The sequence below is a fragment of the Ursus arctos genome, unplaced genomic scaffold (genome assembly GCF_023065955.2).
Source record: "Ursus arctos isolate Adak ecotype North America unplaced genomic scaffold, UrsArc2.0 scaffold_12, whole genome shotgun sequence".
NCBI classification, from domain to species: Eukaryota; Metazoa; Chordata; class Mammalia; order Carnivora; family Ursidae; genus Ursus; species Ursus arctos.
The window spans coordinates 72,961,214-72,988,643 of NW_026622786.1; the positions used below are offsets into that span (position 1 = coordinate 72,961,214).

General features: G+C 54.7%; 1 protein-coding gene across 1 annotated transcript in view; it reads left to right on the forward strand.

The window, feature by feature from the left end:
• The window catches only part of HIVEP3 (HIVEP zinc finger 3), a 451,731-nt gene that overhangs the window by 399,010 nt on the left and 25,291 nt on the right, over window positions 1-27,430 (forward strand). Inside the window, exon 6 of the mRNA XM_026498358.4 lies at window positions 3,556-3,701. Within this exon, the coding sequence (XP_026354143.4) occupies window positions 3,556-3,701 (146 nt within the window). The remainder of the gene's footprint in view (window positions 1-3,555; window positions 3,702-27,430) is intronic.

Genomic DNA, 27,430 nt, shown 5'->3' on the forward strand with positions numbered 1-27,430 from the left:
CCATTCTCTGGTACCACTCAAAATCTTCCCACTTCCCGAGTTTCTAGAATTTGGCACAAACAACTCCTGAAATACTCCTGCTTTCTCTCCCGTGAGCAGGATAGCCAACAGAGCTTGGCTGCAGTGTTCCTCATCACCACCAGGGGGCAGGATCACTCACAGCCTGACCCATCCGTGCTGTGTGGTAGCACCCGGCCATGACTAAGTTCACATGAACTCCTCCAGTGCCTGTGACCCGAGGCTGCTCCAGGAACTGTAGAGAGAACTGACCCCCTGCAAGTTCAGGGAGTTTGAAATTTGATCATTCCCACTTTGCCTCAGATACACGACACCTGCATACCCTGATAAGGCCAGCCTAAGCAACCTGGCCGTGCGAAGAAGGTATGCTGAGTCGGTGTTTGTGGACTAACAGTTGGTCTTGTTGATTGAGTCGCCTCGGTGTGCCAGGCGCTGTGCCGAACCAGTCAGTGCTTCTCTCTACCTGTGAGGCAGCAGGACCATCTCCCATCTATAGATGAGGGACCCAAGGGTCGGAGGGTGAGAGGCGTCAAGGTCACATGGCAGGTATATGGCACACCCAGAATTTGAACTTAGACGTCTCTGACTTCAGAGAATTGATTTATCTTCTTTCTATTATTGGAGGAAAACAAACCCATAAAAGTGACTACAGATTTTAAAATGTTCATCAGTGTGTCTTCAGACCAGATGCTTTGATCAAATCAGGCCTAAATCCACTAAACGAAATTCATATCACAGACACATGAACAAAACTGTGTTCGGGAACTCCTCCTCTATTTGTCTCCTCCTGTTTTATCACTGAGTGAATTTTGTGCACTGAATTGGTCCTTAGCTCAGCTGGATATTCTTCACAGGATTGTTTCCCAGATTTAGTCTCTGAATATCCTTGTCAGTCTAAAGACATCCTTAGATGAGATTTCCACATTTGCCATAAACGTCATGACTGATTTCTCTCCAGTGTGTCTTCCTGGCTACAGCTACACCCAAGATGCTGTTGGAATTATATTCATACTTACGACTTTTCATGCCCCTGCTGTGGGCCAGGTCATGTAGAACTTTACTTCTGTCCGCACGACCACTGGAAAGTTAGGGTGCTATGTCACCATTGTATAGATGAGGAGGCCGATTCATGGAGAAGTCAGGTGACCGTTACAGGGCTGCACATAAAGGGCAGAGCCCAGAGTCAGAGCTAGACCTCACTCCAGAGCCCTTCCAGATGACCCGGACTGCCTCTCTGTTGGAATGACTGTACGCGAAAAGTCCATTTAAGAAAAAGGAAGAGTTCATTTAGCTTAATTGAGTTTGGCAATCTTTTGTTTAAAATGCTGCTTTCATAAAATGAGCGGAAACCTGCAAACTTTTTCTTGGAATAAAATGCTAGATTCACTGGCGTGTTTCCTACCAGAAGTGCACCCATATGGTGCATTAATATAGCTGCATGCCTCACTGCTTCGTGCCTTTCTACAATTACACACCCCTCTCTCTGGCCTCTGTTTGCCTGTCTCCAGTGATGGGGAGCTCACCACCTCTTGGTACAGCACAACCCATCTCTGGACAGGGCTTTAAGAAAGTTCTTTACTGAGCGGAGATGAGTTTGTCATCCTGTAGCTTCCATTCTCTGTTAGTAGCTCTGGAAAGGCCCTTTGCGCTATCTCGGAATTTTGAGGATATTCCAAACTATCTTCCTGTAGGTCTAGGCCACCGTATCAGGTTTGAGTTGGGCCACAGGTATTTTTTCCATATCTAAGCCCTGAAGAAACCCCAGCTTAGACAAAAGTCGCTTTGCAACCACATTCCATTCCCCAGTTTCTCCTGCTTGGGGGTCATTTTGACAACCACATATTGCAAACAGATTAGGAACAAGGACTCCAGTGCCACGTTTCCCCAGTTGGAATCCCACTGCTTCACTTACAAGCTGTGTGACCTTGGGCCAGTTACCCCTTCTGTCTGTGCCTTGGTTTCCTCACCTATAAACTAGAGATATTAAAAATACTCAGCTCATAGGGCTGTGGAGATAAGTAAATGAGTTGAAATATACCAAGTGTGTTTAGAACAGTGCTTGGCACACCAGCACTCAAGAATCGTTTTTACGATTTAAAGACAATCATACTATTGTCTTTAAAAGCCAGCATGGATTCCTGGTCCCCTCTCAGTTCCAGCCGTGTTTCCAGAGTGGCACACTGCCACCCAAACCAGCCTCCTCCAGCTTCGCCCAGACATCACAGCTGGTTGTGAGAGAGAAGTCATCTGTCAGCCTGTGGAAGGCCCCTTGGTCATTCCACGGGTGGTGCAGACGGCAGGCAGAGAGAGGAGGGAAAACGGGGTGCTCTGGAAATCCATGGGCACTGCACAAAATCTGCTGCCTTCTGCCAAAGCAGCAGTCTGGAGCCTTGCTCGGTGTCCACTCGTCGTCTCCAATCCTGAAGAGACTGCATGGCGGGGGGCGGGGGTCACTGAGTCATAGACGTTGGCCCCGGAATGGATCTTCAAGATGATCTAAACCCTCTCAGAGGTTAACTGACCCCAGGAAGAGAAGCGGTCCATGAAAGGTGGCTCAGCATTCAGGGTGGCCTCCATGGTACTAAAACCCAGATCCCCTGACTCCCTGCCGGCTCCCTTTCTGCTCAGCCCAGGCCACCCTTTACAGGGCCAGGCGGCACGGTTGGCACAGGACCCTGGGGTTAGATTGTCCCAGCACCAGGAGACAGGGGTGCTTCTCCCACGGGCTGTAAACATGACCTTAACTGACAGTGCCGTGAAGTGGGAGAGTCTCACTCCAGGCACGGCTGGCCCCAGCCCCCAGCCCCCAGCCCAGCATCAGTGCTCCCTGTTCAAGGGTGTGCCCACCCGCTGCTGCCATCAGAGGGTCTAGAGGACCCGTATTCCTGCTGAGCCAGCTCCCACCACTGAGGCCCATAGCTCTGTGAAGAGAATGGGTGCCCTTAGACTACCAGCCAGAGCCTGCACACCCCCTCCAGGAGCATGCCCATCAGTGAGCACACAAAGCCTTGGTCAGGGCCCTCACGAGACCTGCACTCTGCTCCTGGCAATGCCCTTAACTTGCAGGGTGACCCTGATGTTCTGATCTGCTAAAGAGAATTGGGGCAGCTGACCGTCGGGGGTTTCATCATTTATTGGCTCACCACCCTTCACACATCTCTGAGGCAGGCTCTGTTTTGGGTGCTGGCGTGACCGAGGACACCCAGATGAGGACCTGTCCCTAGGAGGTTCTAGACTCATGTGACAGGAAAAGCAAATGCAGCTCTCGTGGGAAGGCCTGGTCTTCCCAGGAGAAAGACCTGGTGGGAGTCCCAGTTTTGACACCAACTAACCAGGTGGCCTTGAAGAGGGGACCTCAGCTCTCTAGGGATCCATTTCCTTCCTTCTGCCAACGGGTACTTCAAGCGTGTCTTTGCAGGGTGGAGGGAAGCTGAGGGGGCCACACACCGTGAGGTGTAAGCATGCAGTGCCATCCAAGGCACCGTTCCCTTCCTCCCGTTTAACAGCAGTGATTTTGTCATTCCCGCGGTGGGCCAGGTTCACCTCCCTTCGCTGGTTTCCCCGGAAGGCCAGAAAGATCTAGCTAGAGTGCAGAAGGAAGAAGAGAAGCGAGGGAAGCCGGAGGAGGAAGCTCCTGCCTCCAAAAGAGGGGAGCCAACGAGGATCAAAATCTTCGAAGGAGGGTAAGAATCATGTTTGGTTTGCAATGTTTGGTGCTGCTTCCTGTGGAGGAAGAGGTGGTACCATCTGTGGTGAGAGGCGGTGAGCGTCTCCCCGGGCCGGGCTGTGCCCACTGGCGCTTCCCAGCAGACGCCACCTTCGTGGGACTCGCAGGCCGCCTCTGTTTCAGAACACCAGGCTCCCTGGTGGGGGATGGGGACCGGCTGTGTGCTGAGGACAGGAGCAGCCCCTTCTTCAGATGTTGGCCGGGTTTCTAGTTGCCACACTGGGGCGGATAAGTGCGCCTCCTAGGTCCTGTCCGGACTGCCATTGACCTTGGGCATTTGCCCCCAAAATCACCTCTGTCCTGCGCAAGCCGCCACCTTGGCGTGCCTGGTGTCCACAGGAGACTCAGGCTCTGTCCACAGGCTGGCCGCAGGGTCAAAACGAAGGCACTGCTCACGCCAGCTGTCTACACCGGTCCCCATTCTGACTGGTCAGGGTCCAGGACTCACTGGTTGGTAAATATTTGGAATGTCATCGCTGTTTTTTTACCGTTGGTGCTTATCTTTGGAAACCTAACGATCTAAACATCTCACGACTCACACTGTGGGGCCCTCTGGGCTTCGGAAGGGTGCCTTGTCGCCGACTGGCTTTGTGGAAGTTTTGTGCAAGCTGTGTTCTATGTGACCACGTGTTTGCTCCCTGGGATGTGCTGTCTGTCTCAGGGTCCTGTGTCTGTGTCCCCAGTGTGATCAGTGCAGCCCTCGTCCCACCTGGTCCCAAGGGACTGTAGCACGAGGGAACGCCTACCTCCCAAGGGGGAGAATCCTCGTGAGCGTGAGTGCCGGCCAACATGGGGGTCACCGGGGACCTGACATTCTCAGCGCCTGCCGGTGCCTCGCTCACAAGGTCAAAGTGGGAGGTGCCGGCTTCCTCTGCTGGTTGGGGAGAGCAGAGATGGCCAAGCTCCCCAGGGCCACCAGAGGGCATCTTCTGGTGGCAGTGAGGGGCTGGGGCTGTCAGGAGAGGGGGTGTTTGGAAACAAAACTTGGGGAGTCGGGGTGTCACAGTGACATGGAGGGGTCAAGGATGACAAAAAAAGTGCAGTGGTAGGGAAACCACCCTCTAGGGCAGAAACATCCTGCCCAGAGTTCCCGTAGCAGCTCCATTGGGAAACACTGGACCAAAGCTTTTTCCAACGACTAAGCCGGACGGACCAGTTTTGTCCCTGCTATTTGAATAGAGCGCCCTCTTGTGTCTCTCTGTCTCACACCATTGGGTACTGAAGAGGCCCCCTATGACTTCATCCAAGGATTGACGCGTCTGCTCACAGTGACTTGCCTTCTGTCCTCTGGCTCCAAGAACCGCCCGTGAGGCCCTCAGGGGCTGAGGGCTAGCTGGTGTGCGCGAAGAGGTTTGCTTCCTCCCTGGGAAGCAGCTGCCTCCAGACTGGAGTTGGGGTCCCCAAGGCGGCTCCCTGCTCCCCTCATTTCCCTGGGAAGCTGGAGCTCGGGAAGGCAGCTGGCAGGAACCTCTCCCCATTCCTGTTACCTCACAGCCCCAGCTCCCTGCTGGGGTCTCTGCCACAGGGTCTGCCTGCAGCTGAAACGTGAGAGGTCACACCTGAGTCCCCTTCTCTTCCCACAGCCTGGGCCTTGAGGCTCCCCCTCCCCCCACTGTCCCATCCAGGTCATCACTTAGTCCCACCTGCTCTGTTCCAGAATCTCCCTCCCTTTCCAGGCCCATCCTCCCTGCCCCTCCCACTTACATCTCTCCGGCTCAGACAAGCCCTTGTGTCTCCAGCTGTTTCCTCATCCATAAGAGGGGAAACAACAGGCCTCATGGGTTGGCAGGAGAGCCTGTGTTCCCCCACGTAAGGGCCGTGCCATGACGCTGACCAGTGCGCATCAGAGCATTTTGTCTCTGCTGGAGCCACTTGGTGTGTGTCCCTCCGGACAATCTGGCTCTGTTGTGCAGGCCGTGAGACATGCCCTCCACGCGCCTCACCACATCCTATCGGAGCACTTCGGGGTCATGTAGTGTCACCCATCATTCTCTTCTCCTGCAGCCCAGCTGTCCCATCGAGGCCCCTGCTGCACCTCCCACCCCCCGCTTCTTGCGACCCCTCTATATTCATGGTTCTCTGGGGCTGCTATCCACTACCCAGGAATGTTTGGAAATTTGCGGAGTGTGTTCTAGGTTACCGTGTAGTGGGGGCACCTCCAGCATCTCTTGGATGGGGCCAAGGATGCGACTGTCCGTTCCAACCAACCATGAGATCCCATGTCCCCCTCAAACTGCCAAGGGTGTCCCCCACCCAGAAACCGACTATATCCTTCAAGCAGTCCCATCTGAGGCCACCACAGTTCTTAGACTCGTTCCTTCCTCTTTTCTTTTTCTTCTCCTCCTCCTCCTCCTCCTCCTCCTCCTCCTCCTCCTCCTCCTCCTCCTTCTTCTTCTTTTTAACACAGCAAGCATTGCTGTCACTCCCAGACCTGTTTGACAAGGGTCCGTGTGGGCTTCTGTTCCTAGGAGTCACTAAGAGATCTAGGGGGATGGAGACTGAGAGCGGAAGATGAGAAATCGTTGTGCACTGGCCCTTACGGCTTCCACCCGGAAGCTTCTATTCCCACGGCATTGGCCAGGGCAAGCCCCCCGTGGCCTCCCCTGCCTCAGGGAGAGTGGAGGCATGTACCCCTCTTGTGCACGTGGGGGGTCAGAGATATTCGGTCGACAGCACTAATCCCATGGGTTTCACATCTGTCGGCAACTTGTTTTTACTCAGCAGTGTTGTTCAGATGTGTCCTTGTTCATTCCTGTAGATCGAATTCAGAGCCAAAAGTCGAGAAGCCAGACACAAAGAGTAGATGCCGTGAGTCCCACGCTCGTGCGTATTTTTATCACTAGTCAAGCTACTCACTAGTCTCCCTACCTTTCATCTTGACCTCCAACCCAGAAATCATTCGATTAATCAATCCGTCAAGGAGGAGCCATGTATGCAATGCCTTCTGGGTGCCCTGTGCTCGAAGATACCAGGAGCCGAGGGGGTACACTGTGGTTCTGCCCTCAGGAGGCTTGGAGACTGGTTCAGGTGGCAGCAGAGGCCCGGTGCCGAGGTGTGGACTGCTAATGTTGAGATGCTCCCAGCAGGCGGGGACCTCTGGGGCTGGACAGCCAGAAGGGGCTTCCTGGACAAGCTGGGGCCAGACTGGGAAAGGTGGGTGAGACTGGGACAGGCGGAGAGGGAAGGTAGCTCAGTCGGTGGTCTGGGTGGAATGGTGACGCGTGTACCTGGTCAGGCGGACTGATTCCTTTTGACCTTCAGTGCTCTCCCTTGTCCACAGCATCTGTCTCCTCTTCAAACCTTGTCACCACGCGAGCAACACTAAATCTGGGTGTCCAGATAGAGCCTCACTCCTGAACTATATACCCTTGTTTCTGATGCCTCCTGGGCCCCTCGGTTTCAGCGTGTGCTAACCAAGCCACCAACAGAATCTTCTTCTGCACCCAGATCTCAGATGATGTATCCAGACCTTCACACTCAAAACCTCAGTATCATCTTGGGCACTTTTTCCCCTGATTCCCCCCCTTCCAATTAGTCCCCCAAATTCTGGTATCCACATGAAGTGGTTCATGACTCAGCTGTGGTCTCTGGTCTCCCTGTCTCCAGGCTCCCATGTTGGTGCCATTCAGTGTCTCTGATCATGGTTCTGCCTGTGTCACCCTTCGGCCCTACGGCCTCCTATGGCCGCCTTATCTACAGAATCCAGGTAAAACTCCGCCTGATCTTCCAGGACCCACAGTCTGACCTGCCTGTCTTGTACTTCCCCCTCTGGGCCTGCTGAGCTCTGCCCACTGCCAAGTCCTAGCCAGCCTTCAGAGGCAGTACTCAACCCTCTCTTTTAACTAACCTCCGGACCCTTCCCACTCCCTGGTTCTTCTGGAATAACCATGGCACTGAAATTCATTCCAGGACCCCTCTTGACTTGGGTCCTAGGGCCTTGCTTTGTACACACTATGCATCAGTTCCTATCTGTGGCATTGATTTCCTGGCACACAGCCCCTCCCTTTGTTCCCATCACTTCCACACCCAAACAAAGTCTGCATTTTCCAGGCAGCCTCCAGGAGTGCCCGTCAGGACTGCGTGGGCTCTCTCGCCCAGCACCGATGCATTTGCCATGGTTGTTTTGGAAGGGTTCCTTTGTCGGGGAATGTTGTTTTCACTCATACGAAGTTTAATTGTTCATTGAGGGTAAGGCCTATATTGTCCCGACTCAAGTTCGCTTGTTGCGAGGAAGGCTGGGAGCTTAGCCCCAAGAGCTGGTGTGGAAGAAGGAGACACTGGAATCAGACCTGCCTGGCTGCTGAAAGTGGTCACCCGAGCTTTGAGGGTGCTTTGGTCTGAAGGGAATGATGAACCAGACAGTAAGAGCCAGAGAGGCCAGGCCCAGCTAGGGTGGGGCTATTCAGAAAGGTGACCATGGGCAAGGAGCAAGGGATCGAGAGGGGGAAGTCGTGTTTCGAGGGGCAGCCCAGTCTCAACTCAGAAATGGAATCCAGGGCAGGGAACAGAAGCCCCGCTGTGGGTGGGCCAGTGAGGGTGGTAAGGTGACTCATGGGCACACAGTTGCCCAGGGCTGCCCCTGAGCCCTTCAGGCCTTTAGCAAGACTCCATCCCAGGCCCTGCCAACGGCAGCACTTAGCTGCTGAGCTGAAAGAGGAGCACCTGGGTTCCTGTCAGAGGGTGCTGGGTCCCATCTCTTCTCACCTACCCCAATATACCCCAACACATCACTGAAGCCATTGCCGCTCTCCTGGCCCATTCAGTTCCACGTTTCCAGACTTAAAGTGTCCCACCTTAAAAACACTCCTTTGATGGAAGGGCCTGTATCACCAGATTTTTCTGCTGCCCTTTAAAGACAAACTCCAGAAAGAGTTAACCACGCTTGCTTACTTCAGCGTCTTTCCTCCCATTCTCTCTCAGTCCGTTCCAGGTGGGCCTTTGGGTTCATCACGCCTCAGAACTACTCTTACCAAGGTCAACAGCGCCCTCCACCCTGTAGAATTCTGTGGTCAGTTCTCACTTCTGTTCTTCCCTGACCTGCTGGCAGCATTTGACACAGTTGATCCCTCCTCCCTCCCCCTTCCTTGAAACCCTTTGTCCACTGGTTTCCAGGGCACCATCTTTCTTGATCCTCTTCCTTTGCCAGTGGCACTTTCTTCTCATCTTTGAGATGAGATTTCCCATAATCTCCTAATTTCTAAACATGAGGGCTCCTAGGGCTCAGTCTCCGGTATTGCCCTTTTCTGGGTCTAAACTCCCAAGGTGACTCTCTATACTGTCTGTAGGCTGATGACTCCCAGACTCATTTGTCCAGCTGGTCTTCTCCCCAGGGCTTCATGTCAGGTCTCCAGCCATCTGCGTAACGTCCACTGCTGTGTCCAGTGAGCTCATCCTTAGAACAGCACACACAGATGCTGAGAGCCAGTGACTCATCGGGTTCTTGGTACAATTGTTAACGAATTTCTTTTAAAAGTTGACTTAATTCAATATTGCTCCATTGGAGGGAGTTATATTTTTAATAGATGTGCGTTCTATCTCATGTATTTTCATTTCTCCTAGCTGGATTTATCTTATTCACGCCGAAGAGCTCGTGCGGTATACCCAGCACATGTTTCCTGGTGGACCCATATTTCCACATTTTTTAAAGCATGTGTGTGTGTTTATGAAACAGTTGTTGAAGAGGGTAGTTTTCATTTTTAAAAATTTAAAGGTTATTCTCTTTCTCAGTAATTCTTCAGAAACCCATTTCTTCTATGACTTTGAGGCCTACGAGTGTATCATTATGTTTCACCCCAAATTTCCAAATTTCTACTTTGCCTAGCCCCATCTCCCTGTGAACTCCAGATTAAGGATGACGTTGAATTCTGGCTTTGGTAATATCTGTTATCTCTGTAATACGTCTTGAGGAACACATGGATTAAATTATGAATCAAATAAGTAGTGAGAAGTTGGAGCTTTGGGGGTGGGGGGTAAGCAGGAAGCTCATCACGTGAACTGCTCCAAAAATCCACACTGGAACCGGAAATGCTTACTGCTCGAGTTGATAACCTACAGGTCGTGTTGCGTGACATAGGCAGAGACACCACGTACGTCACCACACACTCGCCGAATGTCCTTCTGAAAGCCTGAAAGTGGCCAGAGGTAGAAGGAGTATCTCTGAAAGAGAAGCGAAGTTGCTTGTTCACATTCTGCGCAGGCAACTTCATTTTTCCAGATGTTCAGGCCTCAAACTGCTCCGTCTCGTGTCCACTAGCAAATCTTGTCAACTCAGCCCTTGCAACCATATCCAGAATCTGCCCATTTTTTTTCTCACCTCCTGGATCAAGCCACCGCCATCTCTCACAGTGTCCTCCTATAATCTCCTGCATCCCCCCTTTCTCACCACAGTGCCTTCTCAATCCAGACCCCGTCACTGCTCTCCTGCACCCGCCACAGCCCTCGAGGGGCCTGTGTATGCTGGCCTCAGCTCCTCCCTGCTCCCTGTGCTCCAGCCAGTGACCTCTTTGTTCTTTGTCAGACATGCTTCTGCCTCAGGGCCTTTGTACTTGCTGTGCTCTCTGCCTGGAACACTTTCCCCAGGAGTCCCATGGCTCCCTCACTTCTTCTAGTTACCCTTCAGCGAAGCCTTCTCAGACTACCCATCCATTTGTGCCCTTTTCTGGCATTTCTTATTCCCTTTCCCTGTGTTATGTCTTTCCATGTATCTACTAGTTTGTTTCTATTTCCTCCACCAGCATTGTGAGCTCTGTGAGAGGACAGGAATTGTATTTTGGTCATTGCGGTATCACTGGTGCTGAGAAAAGCGCCTGGCACATAGGCAGTGCTAGAGGATGTTTATTACATGAAGGAATCTCCCTCCAGCCTAGTCTGGAGACTGTAGCTGAGGGGCAGGTCCCTGGACTCAGCAGCTCTTAGAATCTGTGAGCAGGATCGAGGCTCTGGGTCTCAGGAAGAAGCAAGGACAAGAGTCAGGGCTGAACTAGGCCGGGCACCTGGAGTCACGCTTGATCTGAGGAAGGTAAAGTCAGATGGTCTCAGTGATGGGACCAGCATCTGGGGTTGGCAGCCGAAGTCATTTGCGTGCTGACCTGTCCTGCAAGTGTTAAAGGTCAAAATGAAATGTGATGCCAAAAGAGGGCTGCTCGTGGGCTGCCGTTTTCCCAGGCTGAGCAGATCCCTTGTGTCCTGGGGGCCAGAGAGAAGTGGCCCCAGGCTCCCTGCTCTGAATGTGGGGCCCCAATAAGTCCAGGCTGCCGGGGCCCTGTCTTCTTCCTGAGAGGGCCCCAGGGCCCTGATCTCTCCTTAATTCTCAGACTTCTCCCTGGAAGTGTGGACGTGCAGCTCTGAGTGTGACCCCAGCAGGCTGGAGAGTGAATCGTCTACTCTCTAGCAGGGCCCTGGAGAAGGCTTGAGGGGGCGGGGCCAAAGCAGTGTTGAGATGGGGGCCCTTCCTCTGGAGCAGCAGGAGGAAAGATGCTGGCTGCCCGGTGAGCAGCACTGATGGTTTGGACTGGGAAGCGGGAAGGGTTCTCTCAGACCCAATCCAGGCTCTGGGTCTTGGCCAACGATAGATTTGCAAATGGCTATTTTGAAAACAAGAGCAGGGAATTTTGTTCCCAGGTAACCCCTTAGATTCTTGAGAACATTATTCCTTTGTGGAGATTATCCCCTCAAATAAAAATACAGGCACACTTCGTTTTACCCGGCTTCACTTTATTGCACTTTGCAGATCATTGCTTTTTGATAAATGAGAGGTTCGAGACTTTAGCGGAGGAAGTAGCCGCAGATGGGGTGGAAAGAGCAAGAGAACTAGAATTATAAGTGGAGCCTGGGGATGGGGCTGGACGGCTGCCGTCTCACGATCAAACCTGAACGGACGAGGAGTTGCTGCTTTGGCTGAACAAAGGAAGCGGTTTCTTGAGATCGAAACTTCTGGTGGTGAAGATGCTGTGAAGATTGAAGACATGACAACAAAGGATTTAGGACATTCCAGACGCTGGGTTGATAACGAGCGCAGTGGCAGAGTCTCAGAGGGTTGACTCTGATTTGAAAGTTCAGCTCTGGGTAAAACGCTATCAAACAGCGTCCCATGCTACAGGGGAATCATTCATGAAAGGAAGAGTCAATTGATGCAGCAAACTTCATTATTGTCTTATTTTAAGAAATCACCACGGCCACCTCGGCTTCAGGCACCCACCACCCTGACCGGTCAACGGCCACCAACGCTGAGGCCAGACCCTCCCCCAGCAAAAAGATGGCGACTCGCTGAGAGCGCAGATGATGGTGAGCATTTCCTTAGCAATAAGGTATTTCTAAATTAAGGCATGTGCACCTTTTAGACATAATGCTATTGCACACTTAGGAGACTACATGCAGCCTTGGGTAAACACGGCTCTTGTATGTACTGGGAAACCAAAACAAAAATCCATCTGTCTTGCTTTATTGCGGGGTCTGGAAGTGAACCCGCGGTATGTCCGAGGTGTGGCTGGATCAGATGTTACTCTGGCGAGGCCAACTCTCAGTACTGGCCTGGCATCTTTCTCCTGAGTACTTGAAGGACTTCCCAGGGAACTCACGCCAGACATGAGAGAGCTGATTATGTCACTACGAAACCCAAGTCACGGACAGTAAAAAAAAAAAAAAAAAAAAAAGACAGCATGAAAGCAAAATGGAAACGAGAAAAGACATATTGATCATGGGGCAGACTGAGTGTCTGAGTGGGCTGGGGCCAGAGTCCCCAGAGCTCTGAGGACTGTCAGAGAAGACCTAAATGCATCCTATTAAAATTTAAAGGAGAATCCATTTCTCAAGCAGACCTGCCCCCTGGGTTCCCGTAGGGGATCTAAGGAGGCTCGGGGCTCAGCCTGAGGGGGGGGGAGTACGGGAAGTGGGGTCCTCACCCCCACCCACTGTGGCCCCTGAGAGCTGAGGACTCGGCAGCCGCTGGGCCTGGACAGTGTGTGTCTGAGTCCCGGCCTCTCCCGTCCCAGGGAATCCGGCCCGGGGCCTAGGAGGAGCTGGCTTCTCCCTGTCTCTCCTGTGGGAGCAGCGGCCTCTTTGGGACACAGTGACATGTGCACACTCTCTTTCATTCTTTCTGGTTTTAATTTTATTGAAGTTGCACAAGCAACTTCAATGAACTGTTTCCATAAATTTTGTTATGGAAAAGAGCAATACCCTTCCTCTTTGGTTACCCTTCTCCCTCTAACAAATGGGCCTGGGTCGCTACCCACCACAGGGCTTGCAGCTCTCGGCATTAACTAGTGAGCTGAGAGCCTCTCCACATGCCACCCGTGGCCCCCGTTTCCCCGGCCTCTCGTCACAGTGGCACGCACATAATTCGCAGCCAAGTCACGTAATGACCTGTGGTTCCTTCTTCTTTCCTGTACAACTTTCCTGTTTTCTCTGTGGATAAAAGTGGGTGTGCGTGTTCACTTATTTTTCCATAGATTTATGACTAATTCAACCCTCAAATGCTCACCTCACTGAAACTCCTTCCAGACATTCGTCTGCACGGGCTGCTGTGTAAACTCCATGATTGCTGGCACAGGCCCTTCCCGACGGCGACGTCTAGCGGCTCCCTCTGCTCGGTGCCCAGCTGCCACCCCGGGGTCTCCCTTCAGCCCCCAAACAGGAGCTTCTCTTCCTCCCGTACTGGATCTCCTCTCTCAGCAAACTTACATCTTCCACTCCCTCGTCTGGTTCCTCATTTCCACAGAGACCATCCTGCGGTAGGACCATCCTGCGGTAGGGTCTTCTGGAGGAAGGGTCTCTGACGGGTGAGGGTTTTTCGGCACTTGACATGACTGAAGGTGCTGGAAAGTCTTATTCTGTCTCTCAGTTGCTCGAAGTGTAGAACTGCAGGTTGGAAATCACGTGCCTTCAGAGTTCTGAAGACGTCGCAGCCTGTCAAGAGTTCCAGATCTGTTCTGGTTCCTGTTCCGTTCTCTGTGACTGTCTCCGGATCTTCCCCTCGTGCTCAGAGCTGTGAGGTGTCACAGGCGTGGCTCCTGGCGTGGGGCAGAGTCTCTCTGAGGCGGTGACTCTCCCAGTCTGACAGCTCGGGGACTTGAGCTTCGCGAAATGGTCCTGCATTGCTCCCTTGATGACTTCTGTCCCCTCTCTCTGGATGTCCTGGGATTCAGGGCTTGGACCTCCTGGCTTGTTTCTCCGACTTTCATACCTGTCAGATGTCCGGTCTCGTCATATTTTCACGCTACTCTCCGGGTACTTACTTCTGTCCATTTTGTTTTCCAGCATTTTGTTCCTTTGTGCCATCGGGTTTTTCATTTTCAAGAGCTCCTTTCTTTCCCTGGATTTTTCTTTGTAATAATATCCTGTTCTTATTTGGTAAGGTTTTCTTCTCTCTCGGAAGCTATTAAAGTTAGTCATTTTTGGTTTTATTTTTCTTTTCTACCTTGTTTCTGTCCCCCTCAGGTTCCCTTTGATTCCTGCGTTTGTCCCTTTTCTCAGGTGTCTGGTGAACTCTGGTGTCTTCTCTTGTTTAAGAATAGGAAGCTCACAGGTGACTGGCAGCTTCGGGTGTGAGAGGGGCTCATCGATCGCACGCGTCCCGGTAGCGGCCCATCCAGGCCCTTGTTCTGGGGTGACCGCAGTGACAGTGTCTTTAGGTCTTCCTGCTTGGCCAGAACCCCCATGAAGACTCCTGCTTCCTGACTGAAGGGTGTAGAGTTTCTATTTTGGGAGCCGCAGAAAGGAAAAAGGTAGGAGGTGGAGGGGAGAGGAGCACCCAGTTATGCATACACTTCCTCACTTCTTCATGGTGCCCCTGCCTGTCCTCAGCTCACCTGTTGCCCTCCTCAAAGGCCTCCCCTTTCACCCTTTGCAGAGAAACTTCCAGACTTCCTCTGGGGTGCAGGCGGGGTGATTTCTGGGCTGCTGAAGTTGAGGAAGGGATAGAGGTCTAAAAGCAGTTATCCTGAGGGGTGCTTGGCTGGCTCAGTCGGCAGAACGTGCGACTCTTGATCTCGGGGTGTTGAGTTCGAGCCCCATGTTGGATGTGGAGATTACCTTACAAATTTTTTAAATTAAAAATAAATAAAAATAAAAGCAGTCACCCTGGGGCACCTGGCTCTTGATCTCGGGTTTGTATGTTTGAGTCTCATGTTTGGGGTTGAGTTTACTTAAAAATCAATCAATCGGTCACCTGCTCCTGTCACGCTTCTTCCCTCTCCCTGCTTTAAAAAATAAAAATAAGTGAGTAAATAAGTAAATACAAGCAGTCCTTCTCTTGGTTCCCCTCACGCCTGTCTCCTGAGTCCTTGAGGGGGCCTGTGGTGTAAGTCATGTTGGTTCCCATATTCCCTCCTGTCGATGCAGGATTCCATTTTCTTTTTTTTTTTTTTAAGATTTTATTTATTTATTTGACAGAGAGAGAGACAGCCAGCGAGAGAGGGAACACAAGCAGGGGGAGTGGGAGAGGAAGAAGCAGGCTCCCAGCAGAGGAGCCTGATGTGGGGATCGATCCCAGAACGCCGGGATCACGCCCTGAGCCGAAGGCAGACGCTTAACAACTGAGCCACCCAGGCGCCCCAGGATTCCATTTTCTTGAGCCTGCAAATTCTTTTCCACCATAAATTTCTTTCCAACTTCTGTGAGCTTATTGCCAGTGTCCTTTCCTACCTTTCTCTTCTTTGTGGATTTGTGATGCCAAAGGAAAAGAAAAAAAGAGAAAGGGGGAAAGAGAGGGGACAGAGCAGGGGTGGGGGGGGAGGGGAGGCAGAAAAGCAGAGAGAAAAGAAAGAATGGTTTCCCCGCCATCGTTAATAACAGACTACTAGTAGGGTTGTTTTTAGATATCTTTCAGCCATGGAACTCATTCTTCTGAAGAGCCCCAGAGAAAGCCACCCTGGGAGCCCCTACGGCCTCCCTAAACTTCTAGGAGTCGGAGGAGCACAGGGCAATGTGCCAGTTCCAGAAAGGCTAGAAAGTCTTTGGGCTCCGGACCGAGACAGAATCAGATTCCAGCCCCACCTCCAGCAAGCACTGGCCAGTCCCTAAAAATAGGGTCAGTAGTATCTGCTTCACAGGCTGCTTGTGAGAAATGAATGGCAGGATAGTGCGGGCCGCTTACCGCCGTCTTGGCATACAGCAAGCGCTCAACAAAGGTGCCACTTCCTTCCCTGCTTCCTTCCTTCTTCACTGTTCTTTCCTTCCTCCCATCTTCCTCTCTTCCTTCTTGCCTCCCCACCCCCAGCGCGACTCTGATCTTCTCCAGGCTAAGGTGCCCTTTCTGCACGGTCAGTAGAGCCGCTGAGGGCCGTAAGCCAGGGTGTGCTTGTCCGTCGGGCCTTGTGGGACGGCGTTTTCGAACGGGGAGGGTTGGAGGTCAGCTCCGGGGCCGTGACTGGTTAATCCTGGGACAGTAACACAGAAAACCAACAAACAGAAAAACAAAACACACGGGCTGTGGGGCAGCGGGAGTGTATGACCCTGGTGTTGAGCGGGGGCCCACCTGGATTTTATTAGCTGCAGACCATAGGACGCTTTTACCTCTTCCACCTTTGGGCCTTGTTTGAAATGCGGCCCCTACAGGGAAGCAGGTCACGCGGTGTGAGCCCCGCCATGGCAAGTTCGGGTAAGTCTGCCCCTCTCTGGATCTCAGCTTCCTCCTTGGTAACTGGAGGGTGTGGGAGAGGGCCTGAGTCGCAGAGTCGGGGCTGGGGTCCGAGGGCTGACGGCTGGCGCTGAGATCCTGGACGGTGCCTTTGCTCTTTGTGAACCTTGGTTCCTACCGTAGAATGAATGACGGCCGCCTGGCCCAGGCGAGGGCTCTCTGGCTGTCGTGCTGCGACGCGTAGAATCTTTCCAGCTCTTGTCAGGGGATGAGCTCCTGCCGCTCTGCGCTCCAGGCTGGGAGGAGCTGTTGCTCGGATGCGGCCTCAGGGAAAGGCCTGGGCTAGGGAGCTGTGGCGGCTGTTAGGAGCCCTCGTCTCTCCCTGAGGAGACGCTGGCCTTTTCGAGCTGTCAGAGCACCGAATCCAAGCTCAGCTGCAGGGCGCCCCTTCTTGGGCGGGAGCCTTTGGCCGTGCGCCCCAGCCTGAGATGAGACATCTGTCGGGAGGAATTTCTTTCGGAGCCCAGAGCCGGGTACCGGGATGGTGTGCCTGAGCACATACAGGCGAAGGGACCAGGAGGCCGAAAGAGAGGCTCAGTCTCTGCGGTTCTCTGGCCCCACAGCTTAGAAAAATGAGAAGAGAGTTGCTCTTTCTCCATGGTCTGTAGTCTCTTGGAGGCGGGTCCCCGCTGCAGTGTCTCCCCCTCTTTGCCATCTGCAGGGTGGAGGCCCAGCCCCGGGAGACACCGATGCCTCCCGCCAGCCATACCCTCCTGCCCTGCACCTGCCGCCTCACTCTTTGGTGCTCCCGGGGTGCCTTTCTCCACTCTGGACGTGGAGGCCTCTCGGGGCTGTCGGGAACGTCAGATAGAGTGAGACCCTTGTCCAGAGCCTGGCGCACCACACCCCAGCCCGTTGCCAAGAAGACGGAGTGGGGGGCGTCCTTCACTCCTTGCACGCCGCGCAGAGCACCCGTCACAATTTAGCGGTAGACCACGGCTTTGGCGCCGGCCAGACCTGGGTTCCAATCCTGGCTCTGCCACTGATTAGAAAGACTTAACCTCTCCATGGCTCAGCCCTCTCAGCTGGAAAGTGAGAATCCTAATGGTCCCTCTTTATCAAAGTTGTTGAGAATAAAAGGAAACAATATTTGTAAGTACCTGGCACAGTGCCTGGCACGCGGTAAGGTGACCTCTTATTCTGCCATGAATTATCAATATTTACTTACATGGTTGCCTCTTCAAGTAAAGGGTAAATTCCTGGTGTCTCCTGCTTTTTACAAGCACTTTGCAGTAAAGCGCACGGAAGCCAAATGGCCTGTGTGGGAATCCTGGATCTATCAGGGTGCCCTTCTGATGTAAAGTCAGCTGGGTAACGCCCTGTGCCTCGGTTTCCCCATCAGTAAGTTGGAAATGGTAACAGTAATTCCATCTGAAAAGGTTTCCGTGAGGCTTAACTAGCTGCTGCACGTAAAGAATGTCCGGTGCTTGGTGCAGAAGTACTCCGTGAAAGTCTGCTGTTACTCATATTATGGAAGGGTCCCCAGAAATCATTTTGCCCAAATTCCCCACTTTGCCAATGAGGAAACTATGGCCCAGGGAGACATTAATATGGCGTGTTAATGACAGAAGCTGTCCTGTTGACCCCCACTTAAAACATGCCGAAGGGAGGAAGGGAGGAAGGGTGCCGTGGTGCGTGTGTAGGAGTGTAAGGGGGACACGTGCCGTCTTGCTGAATGGCAGGGAGACGGTTCTGATGTGTTGCTGGGTTGGAGACGGGGGTGCCTTCAGTTTCCACGAAGAGAGATGATCGACCCCAGAGGATTCCTTTGATTCTAGAGATAACATAGGGCAGCCTGCTTGGGGGGCCATGACCCACACAGGTGGAGGAGGGCACCCCCGGGGGTGGGCCGTGGCTGGAGAGGCGGAGCCTGACCAGGCTGGGGAGGCCTGGCGTGGCCTTGGATGGAGGGAATATGAACTAAAGAATTCGGGGAGGATGAGATATGGCAACTCGCCCTCCACTGGTTCAGGGAGAAAGTGGGGTTTTTTTCCATTATACTTTAATTTGTATTTTGTCATAGTTGCAAAATAAAAACATAAAATGAAAAAAGAGAACCCATTTGGCTCAGAAGAAAGGAGATTGAGGAAGCCAGAAATCGAGGAAAGAGTTGAAAGGGGATGCAGGCTGTCCGGGGCTGTCCGGCAGATTCCTACACAAGCGGAGTCAGCCCGGGCCAAGAGGGGGAGCTAAGGGCATCAGACCAAAGGACAAGTGGGGCCTGAACTACAGGCAGAATTTTGGACCTGCGCTGTGGACGGGTGTCATCTGTCACCGTGGGCGGCTTGCAGACCAAAGAGGGACAGCCCAGCTGGCAGGAGGGTGGAGAGAGGTGTGTCCTAGGGCATAGCAGCCAGCGGAAGACAGATTGGGCCAGAGCAGGGCAGCAGGAGGCGGGCGTGCCAGGCAGGCAGGTTCCCAGGAACATGGTGGCAACAGACCGGGCAGGACTCAGGAGCCAAAACGAGCCTAAGGCAGCCAGAGAGAAGTCGGGCTGTGAGCGAGGCCTTGTGACCCGTTGGCAAGTACGGCTGGCAGACTGGAGCCAGGAGGCGGCCAGCCAGGGGCCAGGCAGGGCTTCCGGGGACTGGAGCCAGAAGCAGGGAGGGCACCTCCCCAGGGATGGTGACAAGGAGTGGAGGCAGCTGGCTGGGTCCAGAGGGCCAGGGAGGCTTGTCCACAGGCTGTGCTGTTCAGCATGCCGAGGGGTCAGGTAGGAAAGTGTGTTTGCCCGGTGGGGGCCAGGTTGGACACAGGCTGATTCCGACGGAAGGAGAGCTGTCCCTCCGCAAAGAGGAGGAGGCCAGGTCCCGTAGACTTTCAAAACGTCAGCAGATCTAGCAGCTGGGCCGCCTCAGATCCGTCTCTCGGAAGTCTCTGGGACTGCTTAGCTTGCGAGCTCAGGAGCAGACTCTAAGAATGATGATTTTCCTGAAGGTTGTAACCCACTGGGGGTAGCACTCTGTGGACTCTGGGTTTTCGCCGCCGCAGTGAGTGCCTTCCAGTGAGGAAGGCAGCTGGGGACTCTCATCCTCCTCTGTGACCACCTTGAGGAGGGAGGAGCCCCTTGGGGCAGAGCGGGAGATGCTGGCTTGAATGGGTCTGGAACCCGGGGAACCCGGTGTCCCCTAGGGAGCCAGCTGCAGGTTAAGCAGCCACCCAGGAGCTCCCTCTGGGGGATGGAGGGAGGCAGCGGAGGCGGGACTTGGGCCCAGTTGCGGCCCCTGCCCAGACTCCAGCAGATGTCCCGGGGTCTGACTGCTGCAGGGAAGAGCAGAGCAGGCACTCACGCATATCCCCGCACTGGTCCAGGCTCTCTCCCTCCCCCTTTTTAGGGGTCTTTGTTGGCCCCACTACTCTAAAGGGCCTCTGAAGGTCAGCCCTCACCTGGGGCTGGGGAAAGGCTGCTGTGAATGTAGGAGGGCTCTCTCTGGGGTCCAGCAGGACAGGACATGATGTCTGCTCCAGTCCTCATCGAAGGGAGAGGCCCTTCCCCTCTCAGGCAGGACAGCGCTGAAAGCAGCCGGGCTCCCCCAGGCTCCCTATCATCCCTGGCCCTGGCAGGGGGAGCCTTTCTCTCTAGGATAGCAATGAGATGGGGGTCAAGCGCTGGTCTCTGTAGGAAGGCCCAAGGAGGCAGTCGGGGTCCCCGCAGGCTCTATAGATAGGCCCGGCCGTCCACCGTGGGGCCCCAGGCATGCTCTCCACACTCCAGCTGCTGGCTGGACCTAGGGGACACTGTTGCTCTCTGAAGTATCATGGTGCGAGCGTGGCACGCTCAGAACACTGCTTCCAACCTTCCAGGAATTCCTCTGAGGCCAAGTCCCCTCCCTGGACTCCTGGGCACTTGGCTCCTGCCAGTCGGCCTGCCTCATAGCTATTGTCTGTGTTTGCAGCTCTCTGGGTGAGAGCCTCCCGCGGGCCGTGATGCAAACCATCAGGGGGATTTAGGCGGCACCGGGACAAATGCTCCTTATTTCATCTGTTGCATTTCATTTCAATGTGTGTTAGAAAAATGACCGTGAGTCCTTAGGGTGAAGCGGTGACCAGGCGGGCCCTGCAGGCGGTGCTCAGGAGGCCTGTCTCTGAGCTCGGATGCTGGACAGCCTGAGGTGTGCGGCCTTGGGACCAGCCCCAGGAGCGTCACCGCGGGCCTTTACCACGTTCCCCGGCAAGATCACTTCCGATGTGTCAGGTCATGGAAGTAACTGGGGAAGGACGGAAGGTTGGGCCCTCTGCTTTGGGTCCTCTTCTATGATTGAGGGGAAGATCACTGCGCCTGGAGCCCAGGAGGCCTGGGAGTGACCTTGGCTCTGCCCTGATGGGCCATGGGATTTAGGGCCAGCCGTGAGCCTGTCTGCGCCAGTGGGTCCTGATCTGGGGGGTGACAGGCTGCGTCCTGGGCCGAGGTGAGGATTAAATAAGCAGATAATAAGATTAAATAAGGAAACAGCCCCGCCCCACCCCCGAGCTTGGAAGCAGCCTGTTGCCCGGCGAAACAGTGCCCCTGGGGAGGCTGGCAGGGCAGGACAAAGGCAGGATTGGGGGGGTCTAGGAGCTCGGCCTGGAGCCAGCCCAGCCGGTTTGAATCCCCGCTCACTCGATACCTGCTGGGTATGTAACCTCTCTGTGCCTCCCTTTGTCCCCCACAAAGTGGGGAGAGTCCTAGCAGCCAGCAAGGGCTGTTCTGGGACTGAACGTGCAGCCCCGTGTCCGCCAGCACCCGCGAACACACACTGAGTGTCAGCTTGCGGGCCCCAGTCCCTCCACTCCAGTGCCTCCTGGCCGGCTCAGCACAGGCGCCACTGAGCTGGAGGACTGGGCAGCGCTCCGGAAGAATCTCTGAGGACTCGCCACCCGCCGTAGTTGACAAAGGCATAGGGAGGGGCAGGGGAGGGAGAATGTTCCAGACAACCAACTGGCAGAGGCAGAGGCCTGAGGCTACAGGAACAGGGGGCTGGGGAGGCTGGAGGGAGGCCGGAAGTGGCCGTGACGGGGGTGGGCGGCCAGAGAGGACAGGATGGGTGGGGAGGCGGCGGTGGGCCTGGGATCCTGTCACAGGTGCCGGTCGTGGGTGGGGAAGGCCCTCTGTCCCTTTTCATTCATGGCATCTTTGTGAGGGGAGAGTGGGGATGAACAAATGGGAATTACTGTAAGTTGTAAACACATCATGCATTCGGAGCTATTTTTAAATCCCCAAAGCTTGGTATTTCTGTGACTCTACCACACAGTTGGCCCTAAAGCCTGGCTCAGAGTCTCTGCTGGCGCCCCAGTTCCCTCCCAAGCACCACCTCCTCGGTCTCTTCTCCCTGCCGCAGCCTCTGTGGCCCGTGTCTCTCTGCCTCTGTGCCTTTGCTCGTGCTGTTCCCCCCGTGGGAGGGCTGTCTCCCCCTCTTCATCTCCAAGTCCTCGCAGCTGAGCTGTCCTTCAAATACCCCCATTCCAGGTACCTCCCTGACCTCCCCCTGCCCTGCCACTGCCTGCCAGACCCCATCTCTCCTTCTGAACCCCCAGGACTGGTTCTCTTACCTTAACTAGACATTTTTATTTTCTGTTTGCTTCGGACAAATGGATGTTCGTCCCAGTGGCCAGCCTTAAAGCCCACAGGCAGGGGCAGTCCGTTTCATAAAATCCATGTGTGGTTTCAACATGTTCAGTTGAAAAACTTAACAGGCAGTGGGCACAGTAAGAATGGTCTTTGGTGGGACGCGATGCCACTTAGGAGCTGTGTGGCTGAGAGCGAGTCACTGTGCCTCTCTGAGCTCAGTCTCTCCATCTCTGGCACGGGGGCAGGTCCCTCTACTTCACAGACCCTTGTGAAATCTGGAGGCCACTCAGCCTCGGCCGGCACTCCCAGCGAGCACTCCCAGTGAGCACCCCGTGCGGTCGCAGGCCATGTTAGCGGGGTCTGCTCTCTTCGAGCCACTTCGAGCTGACTCTGCATCTCCTCGGGACTTAGTTCTAGCCACAGAGTCACTCGGAAAGGCACCACAGGCTGCAAATAGCCGTCGTAAGTGACACTGCGTCCAGGCGGGCCAGTGCTGTTGGACAGCTGCCCAGGGCTTTCTGGAGACGCTGTGTGTTGACTCAGTTCTCTACTGGGCACCGGGCCTAGTGCGGGGAAGTGTGTGGGGAGCGACGGGGTCATCTGTAACGAGGGCACGCCCAGTCACATCAGCCCTGCCTTGGGTCCTGGCTCTGCTCAGTGTCCGTGTGACCTTGGGTAAGCCACAGGCCCGCCTACGCCTGGGGTCTCCTTACTTCAAGCCTTTCTGGTGGATCTGTTCTCAGAGGGTAGCTAGACCCTCTTGAGAGCTCCTGTTCTGTCTCTGGAGCTCTTCTCTGTCAGCTCTCGGCCTGCTGAGAAGAACATTCCTTGCTCTTCTGTGCCTGAGATTTACCCTCCTCCAGCCCCACGGGGAGCCAGGTCCTCCCACCGCAAGGTGGTGCTGCAGCCCCACGCGCTTCTCCCCAGCCGCCCTCCCTGTGCACAATCCGGGGGACCCCAGGTAGCTGACTTCAGCGCTGGTGAGCACCAGCTGAGGGGCGGCACGCAGTCCCCTGGGCCGAGCCCTGTCCCAACAGCAGTCACCCGCCCCGCGGCCCGCCCTTCACCTTCCCCACCTGCAGCAACAGCAGCCCGTGTTTGCCGCACGCCTGCCCGGCCCCAGCACGGAACTGAGCAGAAGCCCTTCACACCTATAATTCTTAATCCTCAGCACCACCTGCTAAGTCGGATTTATCTATGTAGACACATGCACACACGTGTCCATTCTGCAGAGGAGGGGGTCAAGGCTCAGAGAAGCGAAGGGACTTGTCTACAGCTCGGGTCCTGAGGAACAGAGCTGGGATTCAAAGCCAGGCCTACTGGCTCCAGATCTGTGTCCTTTCCTCCATAGCCCCATGCACTGGGGCGCCCTACTTTCTGTGCCCTCTGACTCTCGGCCATCTGCATGGCAAGCTCCCCGGGGGACCCTGTGGCTGCCCCTCCATGTGCCCAGGGCCAGACCCCCCCAAATCCTTGTGCGTGGAGATGCTGCCGATGGTGGTGCCTCCGTAAAGCCCACGGTGAGGGCTGGACATCGCTCCCCTTTCCCTCTCTCCTTCCACGCTCTGGAGGACAGTCCCCCATCAGCGGCATCTTCTCCAGCCCTGAGAGCTAGAAGGGTGTGGGAGTCAGAGAGGACCGTTGGGGGTTGGGCGCCCTTCCTCGGCTGCTCCCTGGTTGTGTGACCTTGGGCAAGTTATGTTACCTCTCTGAGCCCCCACTGCCTGATCTGAAAAGAGGCATGACATTACACACCTGACCGATTCCTAGTGACGGATAAAGGAGCCCTGGTAATGAGGAAGGTGTCTCGTTCACGCTAAGGGATCACAGATGTTCAGGCTGTAGTATGGTTGCTGTCGTTGTCCGTCTGGCGCAGGAAATGGCTCAACAGTTGTGTTGAGTCCAATAGCCACAGGCAAAGCCATCCTCAGCAACTGCGTCAGACCGGAGACTTTCCACGTCACTTTGACCGTAAAGGTGAGCTAAGGCTCCGGTCGACAAAGGCGCTGCTTCTGACCCTACCGGGAGGTAAGGAAGAGCCTCTGTGCTGTGCTGGAAGCTGTAAGACTGGGGCTCACAGAAGCAGGGGATCTGGCTCCCGGAGAGGAAGGTGGTGAGGTGTCTGAGGAGAAGGGAGCGTGGCAGCAGCCTCGTCAGGCGCAGTGCTCAGCCAGCGAGGACCTTTCCCAGGGGGTTAAGACGCTTCTATAGCCCCTTCACTCACATTTGAGGATTTCAGAAGAACCATGTCCATAGCCGCCTCCGCCTCCTTTCGCGCGTCCGGCCCCCGGTCGCGGTCAGCTTCACTGTGCCGGGGACACATGCAACGGCGTTCTCTGCTCACTGGTCCACACACCTTTTCGTCTCTGACGAGGTTTCGTAGAAGCGGCATTTCCGAGGGCTAGCCGGGCCGCTGGTGGCGGTGCTCAGTGGAGCGTAATGGATGAGCTCTGGATTGCCACGTTTCCCACCCTGCCTACCTCTCTGCAAACTGTCTGTTCCACCTGTCATGCTAAGAACTGTGCAGAGCATTGAACATTTTAACGAAAGGGAAGATGCGATGTGGTCAGCAGGCCGGAGGTCAGATCGTCCATGACCGGACCACTCCTGCTTCCAGCTGTGCCATGACCCCTTCCTCTCCACACTCCCGGCTAGGTGCTGTTCTAAGCCTGTAACTTGTATTAACGAAGTCAACGTCCCAATAACCCTGTGAGTGTGTACTATTATTTTTCAGTAATTTTCAAATGGAAACCTATCATACATGCAAAAAGTAATCCAAGTCCTAAGTATACAGTCCATGAGCCATTACGCAGTGAATACACCCATGTAACTATGTCCAGTTATCTCCAGGTCAAGAAATAGGACATGATCTCCATTTTCCAGATGAAGAAACTGAGGCACAGAGAGGTTAAGTAACCTGGCCAAGGTCACACAGCTAATTAGGGGCAGAGCCTGGTTTCAGCCTTGGCAATTCTCCTCAGTTCCTAAGCCTGAGTCTCTTTACTGCTGCACTTCTCTGCCCTTAGGAAAGCTGTTACCAGGGGGTAGGACCAGGGTGAGACCTTGCATTCGTGGTGAGATTTAAATACACATCACAGCCTTTTCTCATCTTATTTGCATCTCAGTGCAGATGGGTGTCTGGGCCACCAGAAACCTATGCTTCCCAGATCGCGGTGGCACAGTGGTCTCAGCCATTAGCTCACAAGCACTGATCAGGCACTTGGTGTATACACACAGGTCAGCAGCTGCTGCTCGAAGATGGCCTGGGGCAGCATCCCTTCTAGCTGCAGCCCCAGCATGCGCTTCCAGAACACAGCTCTGCCCGAGCACCCCTCCCCAGCCCCCGCCTGCGAGACACAGGCCCAGCCTTTGTGCTGGCATCGGAGACTTTTCCAAGCCAGCCTCAACACAGCCTTCCTGCCTCAGTTCCTGCCACTGGCCATACAGAATTGGGTCGTGGCTTCCACAGCAGAATTCCTGGAAAAAGCACCTATCACACAGTGAGCGCTCAACAAAAGACAGCCCTTTCTTTTTCCGTGATAAAAGATTACACCTCTGACCCCGGCTGACTTTCTTGTTGGTGCTTTTTCCGTCAAGAGTGAGGCAGGTATTCAATCTCCAGGATCTGGTCCTGTCCCCATTCTGGGCCCGCCTCCTGTCTGGGGAACAAGGAAGGGAGGCTGGAAGAACTGAGACCATAGTCCTACTTTAGCTGGGCTGGGTCCAGCCCCACCCGAGGGCCCTGGGGGCTAGAAGCCCTTCCATCTTACGGAGGACAACCCAGAGGTGCCTGGGACAGTGTGAGGAGGCCTCCAGCGTCCATCCTGAGTGGCGCTGCTGGGGCTATAGAGACGACAGGCCTGGAAGAGAACAGTCTTGGGTGGAGTGGCACCCTTTGGAGACTGTCACGTGGACGAAGGGGGGCACTAGGCAGAGGTCAGACTGCCGGTGGGGGCACAGGTTGACCTCTTTAGCTTTAATAGAAGAGCTGCCCAGAGGTGAAAGGTGCTGCCCAGAAACCGTGAGACCCCAGGTGCCCAGGCGTACGCAGCCCTGGGAGGGTGTGGAATGGGACCCTCCTGACCAGGACCGCAGCAGAGGGTGCCCAAGGCCCCTCCTCCACCCCGCCCCCGGAAGTCAAAGGTTTTACGATCCTTCTAAGCAGGGATGTTCTTCAACAGGAATTTTCAAATTGTTTTTAAACTCAGAAGTCTTTGCAGCAAGGGTCAGTTTGCATAGATGCCTGCTCTGAAAAACAGCTCGACGTCGGGTGGGGGGGGGGAATGCAGGACCTGCTGCTCAGCCTCCCCCCCTCGGTGAGTCCTGAGCACGGTTTGAAAGTCACCTTCTAGAACGCTGCGGGCGGGGCCTGCCAGAGCGGGAGCAGCCCCGAGTACTGCGCACGTCGGGGGGTGTGGGCCTCTTGGGCAGTTTCCCTTCTCGAGCAGGAGAGGCCCAGCTTCTGGCTTCCTGCCTCTCTCCCTAATCTCCCTGTCTGGTCGGAAGCAGGGCCTTTGGCTGCATTCTTTTGACCCCAGCTGGCATCGGCCCGGGCGTGGTGCCCGCTTGGTGGTTCTGGGTGTCTGCGTTTGGTCGTTCACTTCACAACATCGCCGCGAATCGTACCGATGTCTTCAGATGAAAAGGCATCTCCTAGTCTTAGCTCTGAGCCCCGTCCGCCCCCCGAGCTGCGGCTGCCTGCGCGACTGGTGCTGTCTGCGGACGTGCCCCTAGAATGGAAAATCATTACAGGAAAACCAAGGAAATGGCCCAAAGATGCAAAAGCAAGCCCGCAAAACAGACAAGGACCTGCTCCAGTGGTGGGAGTCCTTCTGGAAGGTGGGAAAGAAGGCTCTCTGGCCTGCTTCCCTCCTGCCTTGGTCAGGCCAGCCGACCTCGAATCTGTGGCTTCTTTCCTCCTGCCTCTGCCCTGGCTTGGGCTCCCAGAGGAAGAGCATCTCTTCTGAGAAAACCACCGAAGACCCACCCGCGGGGTCCTCTCTGATCATTGGTAGCACCGTTCCTCTTTGTAAGTCTCTGCTCTTCACACTTGAGCCCAAGGTCAGAGGCTTATTTAGCTTTCGTGTTTCTGGCCCTGGCCCAGCCTCAGGCTCAGACCGGGCCTCAGTAAGTATTGTTGAGTAAATACACAGAGTGCGTGCTTAAAATAGACACCCCGCAGGGGGGCTCTGCCCTGCGCCCGTATTGCAGACGTGCTGTGGAATTCCTGGCCCAGCAGGCCTGTGCCCACACCGTGCCTTAAGTGCCCCCCACCCCAGATGTTGTGCTGGATATCATCTCTGCAGAACCTGCAGAAGGGGAACCTAGGGTGCACCGAGAACCCCGTGCGAACGTCCGCCGTGACCCGCAGCTCAGCCTCCCTGGTTTATTTCTCACCGGAGGGTGTGCTCCCTGCCTCTTAGCAGCTGAGTTCCTGTAACAGATACACAGCTCGGTAGACTGCACCACCTGGCCCTTGCTCCTGTCCCCACAGCCCTTC